At 45.5% G+C, this 14,066-nt stretch overlaps 1 protein-coding gene across 2 annotated transcripts; it reads left to right on the plus strand.

Moving 5' to 3' along the window:
- Nucleotides 1–682: 682 nt before the first annotated feature.
- Nucleotides 683–5,631, plus strand: LOC125528790. 2 transcript variants are annotated; one of them, XM_048693228.1, is made up of 9 exons: nucleotides 683–745; nucleotides 946–2,797; nucleotides 2,902–2,996; nucleotides 3,779–3,830; nucleotides 3,935–3,964; nucleotides 4,043–4,139; nucleotides 4,230–4,315; nucleotides 4,395–4,485; nucleotides 5,279–5,631. In XM_048693228.1, the coding sequence occupies exons 2-7, from the start codon at nucleotides 2,698–2,700 to the stop codon at nucleotides 4,264–4,266; spliced, it is 411 nt and encodes a 136-aa protein (XP_048549185.1). In that variant the 5' UTR covers nucleotides 683–745; nucleotides 946–2,697; the 3' UTR covers nucleotides 4,267–4,315; nucleotides 4,395–4,485; nucleotides 5,279–5,631. The 2 variants fall into 2 exon arrangements, with proteins under 2 accessions (XP_048549185.1, XP_048549184.1); XM_048693227.1 differs by lacking the exons at nucleotides 2,902–2,996; nucleotides 3,779–3,830; nucleotides 3,935–3,964; ... (2 more) ...; nucleotides 4,395–4,485; nucleotides 5,279–5,631 and having other exon boundaries at nucleotides 946–1,614; nucleotides 2,420–2,795.
- The last annotated feature ends 8,435 nt before the right edge of the window (nucleotides 5,632–14,066 follow it).

Consider the following 14,066-nt stretch of genomic DNA (forward strand, 5'->3'; position numbering starts at 1 on the left):
CCGCAAAGCCCTCCACGTCTGTCTCCGATTTGCGGCAGAAAGCACGTCAGACCGTCCTGGGAATCAATACATGCCGTTGTTGGATGACACAACACGTTCGGACTACACGATCGAGATGTATGTGTACGGTTTGAGAGTCAACGTTACAATTGCCCTAAGAAACACAATGAAGAGGTCTGATCCCCACTACTATGGCCGCCAGCGTGGCCACCAGACATGAGAGAAGAGGGGGGACTGAGATGACTGACAGATGGAACCCTGTCGGTGGCTTGGCAATTTGAAGAAAAAGAAAATAATACATTTTGTGATTCAGAAATTTGTCCCGCTCGTGTATTAGTGAACCGACCCCGGATGTTTTTAACACCAATGAACGTGAAATAGTGTGTGAGGTGAACAAGCGCTACAGTTGGCCGAATGGCCAGCACGGGGAGTACCCTGCGGGGAAAGGTGGGCTAATGCGGGCCGAGCGGACAACCAGCACAATTTCTCTCTTCACCACCCACCCGCGGCCCGCGGGCACAGCCTCGACCCCGACCACTCTGTGCAGAGCGCCATGACGAGGAGCGGCGCTCGCCGTCGGCGCGCCCCCCCAAATCTGGGCACAAGTCCGGGGAGGAGAGCCTCCACCCCGCCAACCTCCTCTTCTCCCCCTCGCCAGCGGCCGCCTCTGCGGAGGTGGTCGGGATGAAAGCAGGGCGAGGGCGCTCCCCTCTTCTCTCCCCCGCCGGCGGTCGCCTCCGCGGAGGTGGTCGGGATGACCATCGCCACCGGGCGCCGGCCTCCTCCGCGGCCGCCGACGCGCAGCACAAGGGATTTCAGGCAAGCGCCGTCTCTCTTTTTTTTGGGGGTGGAAGCGCCGTTTTTTCTGTTGGGTTGGGAACAAGGGCCGATTTTACTGGGCCACCGGAAACCGTTTTTTTTCTTGGGTATTTGGTTACCGCGGAGGTGGTCGGGATGACCATCGCCACCGGGCGCCGGCCTCCTCCGCGGCCGCCGACGCGCAGCACAAGGGATTTCAGGCAAGCGCCGTCTCTCTTTTTTTTGGGGGTGGAAGCGCCGTTTTTTCTGTTGGGTTGGGAACAAGGGCCGATTTTACTGGGCCACCGGAAACCGTTTTTTTTCTTGGGTATTTGGTTACCGATTCGGCCCAAGTGGACAGGCCCAGTTAACGTTTCCGTCTACTTTGGTTCTGTGCTCTATATAAACTGAATATTTTTCCTCCCCGCTCTGTTTCTTCTACCTTCGTTCTCGTCCTTCCAGAAGAAATAGTTTGTTTCGTTCGTCTCCTTCGGTCCTCCCCCCCTCCAATTCCAATGCAGTCCCCTGCTCCGGCGAGCTCGAGCTTGCCGTATTCCCCCATGCCGTCTTTCCCTGAGAGCATGGTGGGGAAGACTCTCCAGTTGCTCCTTCCGTACCACGACGCCACCATCAGGGGCATCGAGCGCAGCAAGGACGACAAGCTCACCCGTGTGAAGATCGAGGCTCTGCCCGGGGTTGCGTTTTCTGCTGGAGAACTGCGACTGGAGAGCACAGAAGGGCTAAAGTTTGTAGGCGCTCTGCACATGGACGACATCTCAGGGCACGAGTGCACGCTCACAGTCCATGACGACCAAGGTCATAACCAACCTTCTCTCTTCTTGGTTCTTGTCAAGTATTTTCCTTGGATTTCGTTCTTGGATTCCAATAACGCTTCCGAATTGGTTCTTCTCAAGTATTTGTCTTGGTTTCCTTCTTGGATTCCAAGAACGGCTTCCGCATTGGTTCTTGTCAATTATTTGTCTTGGGTTTCGTTCTTGGAATCCAAGAACGGCTCCCACGTTGGTTCTTGAAGTTGAAGACCTGGACAAGGTCGCTCTTCTTGGTGCAATGCAAGCCACACTTGAAACAGAAAGTAACATTGTGTACTGCTCTGTTGTTACTGTTCTCTGTTCTTGGATTTCGTTCTTGGAATAGGTGCTCCCACCTTAGTTCTTAGAGTTCAAGAACTAGCCACAGTTGCTCTTTTTGGTGCATGTTTATATTAGGAAATTCTAATGTCTGTTATAGCCTTATTGTCGCCCATTAACTTCATTGTTTTGGATAGTTAATGGTGGATTGTTTGCGTCTGGTGATTAAACGTGGCAGAAACTGGTTAAGCACCGCGTTTCTGCTCTCACCCGGAAGATGATCGTAAGTGGCCACAACTAATTAAGCTGGTTCCTTAGACCTTAGAAAAACAAACATTAGTGGGATGTAGATGCATTTTTAGTACAGGCAAATGCAGTTACCAGCGAGATATGCTATTTCTGTATATGAAACTGAATCTTGCTACTCTTTTCTTTTCTTTCAAAGGGCCATTTCTCTTCTCTTCTGCACCTGATTAATCCTTTCTACTATTGTTAGCTAATTATCCTGATTATTTCTTTGTTATTTGGCATAGTGCACTATTGTCGCTCTTGCACAGAAGTGAGAGTCCCAGCTTTCCACACATTCTCAGAGACCTTGGTAGGATGGACAGTCCGCTTCTCTGGGTCAGATCCCTACTCCATTGAGGTTGATGTCTGACATGTAGAGAGGCGGGATTCTGTTACCACCGTATATCTTCGGACGGGTGTCATCTCTCTTCCTGCCTGCACCGGTGACACGGTTATACTGAGGTCCACAGATACCTTGGACAAATGGCAGGGAGACATCGGATATTGGCCAAACCCTAGCTTTATGGCTGAGAAGAAAGAAAAGGACGGAAGTAAAACTGACCAAAGTTTCTATGGACAACTGTTTGAGAGAGATGTCTTGATTTATGTGCGAGATGAGCAAGGCAAGGCTCATTTCTTCCTTGATTATGTTGCTAAATGTTCACTTTTACTTTATTGATCTGTTTGTTTAATTCTGCAAAAGGCTGACCATCTTCTTTTGCTGCAGTGTGCATAGGCAGTAAACTGTCACTGCGGCTACCAAATAAGAAGATATTGATTAAGCCAGCACCAAATGGTCCTGCTAACATTAACATCTCTCATGTGAGACAATTTTCCGAGACTCTTATTTGTTGTTACCATGCCTCAGCAAATTATATTTCTTATGCGTGTATTTCAGACGAAGCAGGAAGCTTACATATATTTAATAGAAATTGGGTTCATATGTGTTGGTCGACTTAGAATGGTTGATTTTTGAATGTGTTGTAACCAATGCCTATAGTATTGAAACTTTTCTCATGGTTCTCTTAAACCAAAAAGGCTGTTTGCCTAAAAAAGCAAATTCAAAAAGCCGTTTTGTATAGAAGACCTATTACCAAGAAAAAAAATTCACAAAGGTGCATGTACGAATGTATTTCTTATAATTACAGTTTGACATTCTTCTGATAGTGATAATATTCAGACCCTAAATCCAAATAGTCTATGTTATTTTCACTGTATAAGCTGCCACTCAACTTTTTTTTTTTGGATATCGTCCTTGTTCTATTAGGTCTTGTTTCCCCTACATTATCTTCAAACGACCACTTGTGTTGTGCTATTTTACGTTAACACTTCATGTCTTGAGACCATCAACATTCTTGCCATTTTTGTGCTTTCCTTGTGGCTGCAGTAACAGTAGATTTTCTTTTTGCCATAGCAGACATTTGAGTCATCATTTTCAAGCCTTTTTTTTGCTTGAACCGCTTTCTTGTTCGTGTGTTTTCCTTCTCTCTGGCACACTTGTCTCGGTGTATTAATGCTTTGAGTCCATCTGATATTACAACAGATCTTTTATCTATTTGTTATGTCATTCCAGTCCTCTGATTAGTATTCATGTTGACTTATAGGGCAAGTCTTCCCAGCGAAATCGCAGGTCATCTAAACAGAAAGAATGTGAAGGTAAATATCAAACTGAAGTTCATAGCTCTATCATTATGTATATGACTCTAATCCTTACACCCTCCCCCTCTCACCTCCGTTCTATTCTGATTTCAATGATGCAGCTGAGCAAAAAATAGAAGTTGCAATAAATGGTAAACTTCCAGAACTTCGGTCATGTACTTTGTGTGATTAAGTGAGACCTATGATGATTCCAAGTGTTCTCTTCTCAGGTTATGGAAAGATTGGGAGGGCGCTCGCTAGAGCCGCTTTGCAGAGTGACGGTGTTGCCATTGTGCTGTCAATGATCTATCTGGAGGAGATGAAATTGTATGCATTATAACTATCCTAACATGAATAGATTGCACGTCACCCAGATTTATTACTGTACTGCTTACATATATTCGTATGCACATGCAGAGTTGTATGTTTAGGGATATATGGGACTTTGAAGTGAAAAACTGTACCTCTGATATTTTTAAGGGGGTCGCTTCGTACAAGGAAAGGTATGGAGTTATTTTTTACAATTTGTATGCTCGTTCTGTTCTATTGTGTATCTAATCTTTGGTATACCATGCACTGTAGCGATCCTGATTCAGTCCCTTGGTACATGACCGGCCCCCAGTTTATTGTGGAGACTAGTTCCGATTGTAGCCAGGATGCTGACCATTACAAGGTATAAATAATCTCTTCTCTATTGCTTTACACTGTCTCTACTTGCACAATCTTTGATTTCCTGTTCTCTATGGTCCATGTTTCTGTTCTGCCTGCTGTTTCAATATATGATTGTTTTAGCTTGCATATTTGATTTATTTTTCTTTTGAACTGGGGTTGTGTATTAATTTTGGATCAAACATTCATTACAATCACGCTAGGCAGTCTCTGACATGCAGGTTGGGATTACGCTATGCATAACACCCGCACACAACTCCCTACGACCTTGCTGGGCTAGAGCTTGAGCAATGCAATTGCCCAATATTTTAATTTGGCTTATCTTGAGTTTTTATAAATTCTGAAGGATCAGTCTTGCATCTCTGCATATAGAACTGATGTATGATCTACTTATCCAATCTCATTAAGCTCCTGCATGAAGTCACTCTCAGTATGGATAGGTCCATTCTTAATCAGATGTGCTTTACTAATCCCTTCTAAGCACGCCACGGCTTCAGTAGTTTCTGCACGTGCACAATTCGTCAGAGCTACTTTGTGGTTCTCTTTATCCGACTGGAATTTTCCATTTTCCATGCGCCCTTCCCAGACATGCAGTCCAAAGTATTTTTCATCTAATCCTATTTAATTTTCTGTTCTGCTATGGCCCATGTTTCTGTTCTGCCTGCTGTTTCTGTTTGTTATGTCCAGACCTTGTATAATTCATGCTCTTAGCCTGCACAGTTTTTACTTCAATATATTTGAGTTTCCTTTCTTCTATGGCTACTTTTTGTCTCATATTTTGTCCCAAACATTTTCAGAACTGTGCGTCTTCGTATAGCGGCTGTTCGGATCTCAAGCTCTTTGAACCTCTTGAAACAATAGTTGGCCGCTCTTTGAACCTCTTTCACGTCCAGATGAGTGAAAAGCCACGGCGGACCTAAGGCTTCAGCGTGGAAACGAGTTCTCCTGTGTACATTGATGGTGATTGGATAGTGTATAGACATTCGATAGCCCATAACCTCGACACTCGAAGCCCATAGCCTCCAGTACATACATGTATTGATAGCCCATAGCCTCCTGTGTACATTACCAGTAAATGAGCTCTCACACTTGACATTCGGTTCAGTTGGTCCTTGGATAAATGAGCGATTCTTCTGAATTTTCTCCTTTCTCAAGCTAGTCTGCAAATCTTCTTATTGCAACTTTATTCACACTCAGTTCTGTCATATTTGCATTTTATGTACAAAGTGCTTGCTAGTTGCATCTGATCACTCTATACTCAGGAACACCATTGTTCCAATGTAAAATGTTTCCAGTTGTTTGGGCAGGAAACTATAGAGATCTCGGTCTAGATAAATGTAGCCGTTGGGTGTAAATTTTGTTAGAAGACCTCTGAGTCAATCGTTAGTATACAACTTTGCAAATTAACTGTAATTTGTTCTTTGATGATTTTCGTTCAATCTAAACTATGGCCGGAGATGGTGCTGTTGAGACTAGGCGACCCTATCTCTCGCGGTACTTTAGACTAGAAGATAGTAGTAGAAGTATAGCATCGATGCTTGTAGTCGTCGCTACAACAAGTGTGCCCGACTCCGGTGATGGAGGGGCGATGACGGTTGCGCGCCTTCGACGCGCTTCAGTGTTTATAGCTACCGCTAGGTGGTCTATGAATCTGGATGTAAATTTTATCATTCCTGGTGTTTGTTGTGCTGCTATTATTAAAGATGAATAGATGAAAAAAAAATCTTGTAAAAGAGAAAAAAACATCCGATCAACAAGAAATGAGGCAGCAGTCCCATGTGTAGATCGATTAAATAAATCTCACACACGGCAAAACTAATCCTCACGCTAAAGATTGCAAAAGCTCATGATGTTGGAGTCCCCTGACTTGGGACCTCTTCTGTGTTTCTATTGACTTTGATAACAAAATAGGGAAATGCTAGGCGTCAGCCGGCGCCGCCTCGGCAGCCATAGGATTTGGTGCCATCCAACGGCTTAACACCGTCCTTATCATGAAAACAAAATTGTTGTTGCAGTACCTTATGCAACAAAAGTCTTGTTGCGGAAACATTTGTAACAAAGGTCTTGTTGTAGAAATATTTACAACAAAGGCTGTATTGCTCCCCCGCGAAAAAAGGCTGTGTTGCATTTTTTTTTCATCTTCATTTTCTGCACCATAGATGATATTGTAGACAACTTTTGCAACATGTTCGATGTTGCATAAATTTTTGCAACGAAAGATGATATCGCAAAATAGCACCGCCGTCGTTGTGGTTGTCGTTTGCAACTCCACTGTTGCAATTGCAACAGGAAAAGGATCGGTAATGGTCGGGGATGACATGAAGGAGGTCAGGGGCGGCTGTGCCAAGTTTGGGCGCATCACGACGGTCGACGGCCCTATGGTGGCCGACATTCATGGTGGAGGCGGGCGACAACATTGGCGCCCGCGCCCGACCAGGATGCAACGAAATTGAGTCCCATATCACCTGCTACCTAATCTCCCATGGCCGGGCTGCCTCCTTATCCATTCGTCACATAGAAGAGAGAGATTAAAGAAGAAAGGAAGGGCCCACATAGGACATATGCGTCACACGGACGAGGCGGCGGGCTGAAGCCAAGCGTTTCCCTAACAAGAAATATAAGTTCTTTTTATGAACCATGGTATTCCAAAAAAAAACTGAAGAAAATACTTTGCATCCAAGTTCCAAAGGCACCCTAAATATTCATCCTACAATTTAAGATGGACTTTGCTACACCTACGTAAACTTATGTATTGGCTGAATTGGCTGAATTTGGTTGGACGAAAATGAAGCCCAGGCCCACACCATGAAAATCAGGGAGGCCTAATTTTTTAAACTGGCGGGAGGCCTAATTAGTTTAGAAAGGACATTAATGTAGGATTACGTAGATAAATTACGTAGGTCTAGCATTATTGATTTAGGACGTCAGTAACTACCAAACGTTCGGGCTGGCAGACCCCCAACGCGAATGAGTCGTTCGTTACATCGTGGGGAACCTACCGAACGATTTAGTTCGGTCAGAAAATGTCCCGTCCCGAACGACCCCTGTGGTGGCCCACTTGGCACACAAGTCGTCAGCCCAGAAACAGAAAAAGTGAGGCACAACCCAATTGCATACTGCTGCGCTAAAAAAAGCTCGAAAACGCAAAAAAAAAATACAATGAGAAAAATTTCTTAACCTTGCCATCTTTCAATATACAAATGTAAAAGGCAGAAAAACTTCACGTGGCAAGTTAAACTAAAATTTTCCATGTGAATAGAAGTATTTTTACCATGGCAAAAATGGAGTAAATTTTTCCATGGCAAAAAAATGGAGTAAATTTTGCCATGGCAAAAATGGATTAAATTTTGCCATGAAAAAATAAATGAAAAATTGCCATGGGAACACAAGTATATTTACCATGCTACATAGGAAAAATTTGCAACGTTCCAGAAAATGTAAATTTACCATGCTCTTTAAAATAAATTTTCCATGGAAAAAATAAAGAAAAATTTGCATCATTAAAAGTATGCCATGGCAAAAAGAAGGACTGAATTTTGCCATGGAAATAAATTAAAAAATTGCAATGGCTACACAAGTATATTTGCCATGCTACATATTAAAATTTGTCATGTTCTGGAAATGTAAATTTGCCATCATATTTAAATTTAAATTTCCATGCTCTATACAATAAAATGGCCATGTGAAAAAAACAAAGTGAAATTTGACATGTCACTAAGAGTAAAAGGACGCCGAACGGCCGAACGTTCGGTCTGGGAGGCACCAGACTGAACGTATCGTTCGGCACGGGAGCAGGGATCGACCGAAATGTTCTGTTCGATACGAACAGCCTCTCAGCACGAACGCCTGACCAGACAGGCCCAATACTAGCTTCCTGGCCCAAAGAAAAATCCCTTTGCACCAAAAATATAGAGAAAAATGTTGACAGATGTATAACTAGTAGAGAAAAAACTGTACAATACAGAAAATTCAGAAAACGATACTGCATTAGGATTTACAATGAGTGATTAATTGCTAACTGAGACACACGAAAAATGGCTACGTTCAGTACGTTACAAAAATAAAACATGCATGATAAATAAAGAAAATTTAGTACAAAATTGTGACGATGAATATGAACAAAGGCAAAAATGTTACACATGGCAAGTTTTACAAATATTTTTTTCTAAAAAAATACATGGCGAGTTTTTTTGGGGAGGGGGATGTTAATTTTTAAAAAGTAAGTACTTGTAAATTTCCCATTGTACAAGGCCAAAAATTGTGTATTAAAAATAAATGAAAAAAACCTACGGAATGTTGCCATGATCTTATGGTAGAAATGCATAGGCTATAATGTCATGGCATGATCCATAGACTAAAATGTAGACTACAAAATGCCATGATCCATACAATAAAATTTCCATGATGCATAGACTTAATTTGCCATGGTCCTGTGCAAAAGAAATTTGCCATGTTGCAAAAAGGAAGAAAGAATGGTCATGGTGCATATAGTTAAATTTTCCATGATCATAACCAAAATCATATTAAAATTTGCATATATTTGACATGGCAAAAAAAGTAAAATCAGCCATGTTAATAAAGTTCAAATAAATAGTAAATCTTGCCATGGCAATAAAAGCTAAAAATTGCCATGGGAATTTAGGTAAATTTTCCATGTTAATAAAAGGTAAATTAGCCATGGCAAATAAAAATTAAAACTTGCCATGGCAACAAAAAAAATAAAAAAATTCCATGGGAATTTACGTAAATTCTCCATGGCAAATTCACTAAAAAAATTTACCATGTTAAGAAAAGTTTGACATCGTCTGGAAAAAAGGAAGTTGCCATGGCAAGGAAAGTTTGACATCGGCTTGAAAAAAGAAACTTGCCATGGGCATGTTAGTGAATTTGCTGTGGGACATCTAGTGAATTTTGCCATGCAAATTCACAAAAAAAAAATTGCCATGGTAAGAAAAGTTTGACATCCTCTTGAAAGAAGAAAGTTTCCATGGCAAGAAAAGTATGTCATCGGCTTGAAAAAAGAAACTTGCCATGGGCATGTAAGTGAACTTGTCGTGGGACATCTAGTGATGAAGTTTGAAATCGTCTTGAAAAAAGAAGTTGCCATGGCAAGAAAAAGTTTGACATCAACTTGAAAAGAGAAACTTGCCATGGCAAGAAAAGTTTGACATCGGCTTGAAAAAACCAAGCTTACCATGGGCATGTTTTTGAATTTGTCGTGGGAGTGGCAAATTCACTGAAAAAAATTGCCATGGTAAGAAAAGTTTGACATTGTCCTGTAAAATTGCCATGATGATCTACTAAAAAGTTGCCATGGTCTTGGAAATTAAAGTAAATTTGACATGCAAATACATGAAACTGTAATTTACCATGGTGTATAAACTAAATTTGTAGTTGTCAATTACTAAATTTACCATGATCAAAAAATGAAAATAAAACTGCCATGCTTAATTAACTAGAAAATAAAATTTGCCATGATATGTTAACTAAATTTGCCATGGTCAAAATACTAAAATAACCATGACCAATGAAATAAATTTGCCAGGGTTAATAAAAATGAAATTTACCAACTTCGTCAGTAGTAGCATCGATCTACAAAGGAACAAAGTGTGAACCAGATTACTTAGATGAGTTTCAGAGTCATGCATAGCCATCAATTATACCATGAACCCACACAAACATTAGTTGACGAAACATATTGCATCTAGAATCCTGCGACACTAGCAATAACAAAATGAAACATCTTCTGTTGGTATCTGTCGCAGTCTATGGTGCCCTTGGCATTGAACCTGGACCCCAACGCAAGATCCTGCTCACCAACCAAGCCCATCAGACCCCAGCGCAAGATCCCGCTCACCGCCTATCAGAGCCCCGCACACGAGAGCAGCAGACCAGCTGGCTGCGCACAAGCTGCTCGACGAATTGCACCCAGGAGAGGAGGGCGGGCCTGGTAGAGGCGGGCGAAGATGGCATCCTGGTGCAGGAGGCGACACTCGGTGGATTGGGTGCACGACACGGCCGCCTCGAGCTCCCTGGTGGCGCAGCGACTTGCTTGCACAGAAGATGATGCGAGACCACGCGCGCAGTGCGCCTCCACGCGCTCGATCTAGCCGCCGCATGCTCGGCTCCCTCATCGTCGCCACCGCCGCCGCCGACCTTGAGGAGGATCGTCGAAGAGTTGGGAGGGGGACGGGGCGTGGCAAAGGTTGCTTGCCACTAGCGTCCATGGCCTCCACCCGCAAAATCCAGAGCTCCCCTGTCGATGGACGGAGGCGGGGAATGACGGGGCAAGCGGAAGCGGGCTGTAGGGGCCGCCGGAACTGGCCATAGAGGGCGTGGCGGGCGTGGCCACAGTCGAGCTTGACCTCGAGGTGAGCCCGCGAGATCCCATGGAGGGAGATTCACTCTTCGCCGACGAGAGGACGCTATTGGGGAGGACTCCATCGCGTCTCCCCCATCGCGGACGCGTCCATGCCTCTGTCCCAGGCAGCTCGTCGCCGGGCCTCCACCCCCACTCTCCTTCGCAGCGCACGCCGGGAAACTCCGGAATCGCCGCTGCCTCCGCCCATGGAGAGTGTTAAACATTGTAATGTATGTCACGGTGGTGTTATAAACCGTGATTAGCTTATGGCATGGTGTGCGTGTGTTGTATATTGTTAGCATGGGCTAGGTTGTTGAGATATGATCCTATAGTTAGCTTGGAGATCAATCCACACCTAACCTAACCCTAACTACTTGTAAGCCGCCGGCCTAGGCCTTTATAACACGCAACGCGCCCCTGCATAACGCATGCGCTTCCATCTATTCTCACATGGTAATCAGAGCCTAGTTCTTCCATCTCATCTAGGTTATGTCATCTTCCTCCTCCTCCGCCATGGCCATGCCCTCACTTGCCTCGCTCGGCCACACCATCACGGAGAAACTTACGCGCGACAACTTCCTGGTGTCGAAGGTCCAAGTCCTCCCGCACGTCAGGGCCGCGGCGATGATGGGCTACCTTGATGGCTCGATCAAGGAGCCCGCTGCCGTCATCGTCACCGAGAAGGAAGCCAACGGAAAGAAGGAGACCGTTGAGATACCCAATCCAGAGCATGCGATCTGGGTTACCCAAGACCAACAGGTGCTTACTTTTCTGCTTGCATCGTTGTCTCGCGAAGTGCTAATGCAGGTGTCCAACCACACCACGGCCGCGGGCGTCTGGCAAGCTCTGGTAGAAAGCTTCTCCGCGCAGTCCAGGGCGCGCCAGATTCAGCTCCGCTCGGCCATCGGCCCGGCAGGGTTGATCTCTCTGCTTCCGCTTACTTCGCGAAGATGAAGGGACTAGCGGATGAACTCGCTGCTGCAGGAAAGCCCCTGGACGAGGACGACGTCGTCTCGCACATCCTCGAGGGACTCATGCACGAGCCTGACTACAACGGGTTTGTCACCTCCATCTCCACGCGCGCTGCCACTGATCGCCCGATTGGTCCCAGCGAACTTTTTTCGCTACTGCTGTCTGCAGAGGCCCGGATCGCTGCCCAGCACGCCGCCTACACCGCTCACCACTCCGCTAACCTAGCTGCAAAGGGTGGTCGGGGCGGTTACGGCGGCGGACGCGGCGGTATGGGCGGCGGACGAGGTGGTTACGGCGGCGGCAAATACTCCGACAACTCTGGCAATGGTGGCGGAGGCGGTGCGCCGCGTCAACAGGGGGGTGATCGCGGTGACCGTGAACGCTGCCAAATCTGCAAGGAAGAGGGCCACGGCGCGTGGCGCTGCAAGAAACGGTTCGACAAAAGCTTCAACAACAATGTCCGCAACCCCGCTGGAAGTGACGGTGGAGGGAGGGGGACGAAATAGTGGGCGGGGAGGGGGAGGGCGCGGCAATGGTGGGCGTGGTGGCGGTGGCGGGGGCAGCAACTCTCGCGCTGCTAATTCTGCCCACTCCTACGGCGTGGATACTAACTGGTATCTGGATACTGGTGCCACGGACCACGTCACAGGCGAACTGGAGAAACTAGCTGTCCGCGATCGCTACACCGGCACCGACCAAATCCACACGGCTAGTGGTCAAGGTATGGATATAAAGCATATTGGTCATTCAGTACTATCTACTCCCTCTGGTTCCTTGCACTTGAACAATATCCTCCATGCTCCTAGTGCCGATCAAAGCCTCCTTTCTGCCTATAATCTTATGCGTGATAATGATGTCTTTATTGAACTTCACCCTGAATTCTTTCTTGTTAAGGATCAGGCTACCCGGAGAACAATTCTGCAAAACAAGAGTAGATGGGGCTTGTTCCCCGTGACCGGACGGCAAAGTGCCCCTCAACGTCAAGTTCTTGCTTCCATCAAGCCATCCACCTCGCGGTGGCACAAGCGCCTAGGGCACCCTGCTCTTCCGGTAGTCCAAAAGATTCTCCGTGACTTCAATCTTCCTGTCTCCAATAAACAAGATCATCTCCTGGTGTGTGATGCATGTCAGATGGCCAAGAGCCATTAGTTACCGTATTCTCGTTCAACTAGTGAGTCTACAGCTCCTTTAGAGCTCGTTTTTTCAGATGTTTGGGGTCCTGGACCCGTTTCTATAGGAAGGCAAAAATACTATGTCAGTTTTATTGATGATTTTAGCAAGTTTAGCTGGATATATTTGCTCAAAAATAAATCTGATGTCTTTGAGAAATTTCGTCTCTTTCAAACTCATGTTGAACGTCTCTTTGATCGCAAGATCATTGCCATGCAAACCGATTGGGGTGGGGAGTACCAACGGTTGAACTCCTTCTTTGAACGCATTGGAATCACACACCATGTTTCTTGCCCCCATGCTCATCAACAGAACGGCTCCGCGGAGCGAAAACATAGGCACATAGTGGAAGTTGGTCTCTCTCTACTTGCTCATGCTTTTATGCCACTCAAATTTTGGGACGAAGCGTTCCTCACGGCAGTCTATCTCATTAATCGCATATCTAGTAGAGTTATCAAGAACCAATCTCCACTGGAAAAACTATTCAGCACTAAACCCAACTATTCTTTTCTCCGCATCTTTGGTTGTGCTGTTTGGCCCAACTTGCGTCCTTTCAACAAACACAAACTCGAATTTCGGTCCAAACAATGTGCTTTCTTAGGGTACAGCACCCTTCACAAAGGCTATAAGTGCCTCGATATTTCTTCTGGCCGTGTCTATGTTTCTCGCGACGTGGTCTTTGATGAGCAAGTTTTCCCTTTCGCCAAGCTCCACTCCAACGCCGGTGCTCAACTTCGCAAGGAGTTACTACTTTTACCGTCTCACCTCTTACCATCTCCTAGTTTTGGTCAAGAGGGAGCTGATTTTGCTGCTGATCATATGCCTATACCTAATGCCAATAACCCAGCTGAAAGTGTGCAGGAAACAGATCAGGATCATGTTGAAATTTTTGGCGAAAATTCGTATGATTTTATGCAGCCAACAGATAGCTCCACAGAAGATCCACATGACCTCTCGGGATCAGTTGCAGCAGCAGGATCCGCCGCGGGATCCGTGTCCCCTGATGCGGCCAGCGAATCCACGCCGGGATCCGTGCGGTCAGGCGGACCAGGCGGGCGGCCAGGCGGGCGCACCGAGGCACT

This window comes from Triticum urartu, unplaced genomic scaffold (genome assembly GCF_003073215.2).
Source record: "Triticum urartu cultivar G1812 unplaced genomic scaffold, Tu2.1 TuUngrouped_contig_5111, whole genome shotgun sequence".
NCBI lineage: Eukaryota > Viridiplantae > Streptophyta > Magnoliopsida > Poales > Poaceae > Triticum > Triticum urartu.

Excerpts from the sequence above, each read along its gene's own strand:
- LOC125528790 (XM_048693227.1), top strand. The coding sequence starts at position 1,314 with ATGCAGTCCCCTGCTCCGGCGAGCTCGAGCTTGCCGTATTCCCCCATG. Across the intron at positions 1,615-2,419 it reads CACAGTCCATGACGACCAAG|TGCACTATTGTCGCTCTTGC; the intron begins GTCATAACCAAC and ends TATTTGGCATAG.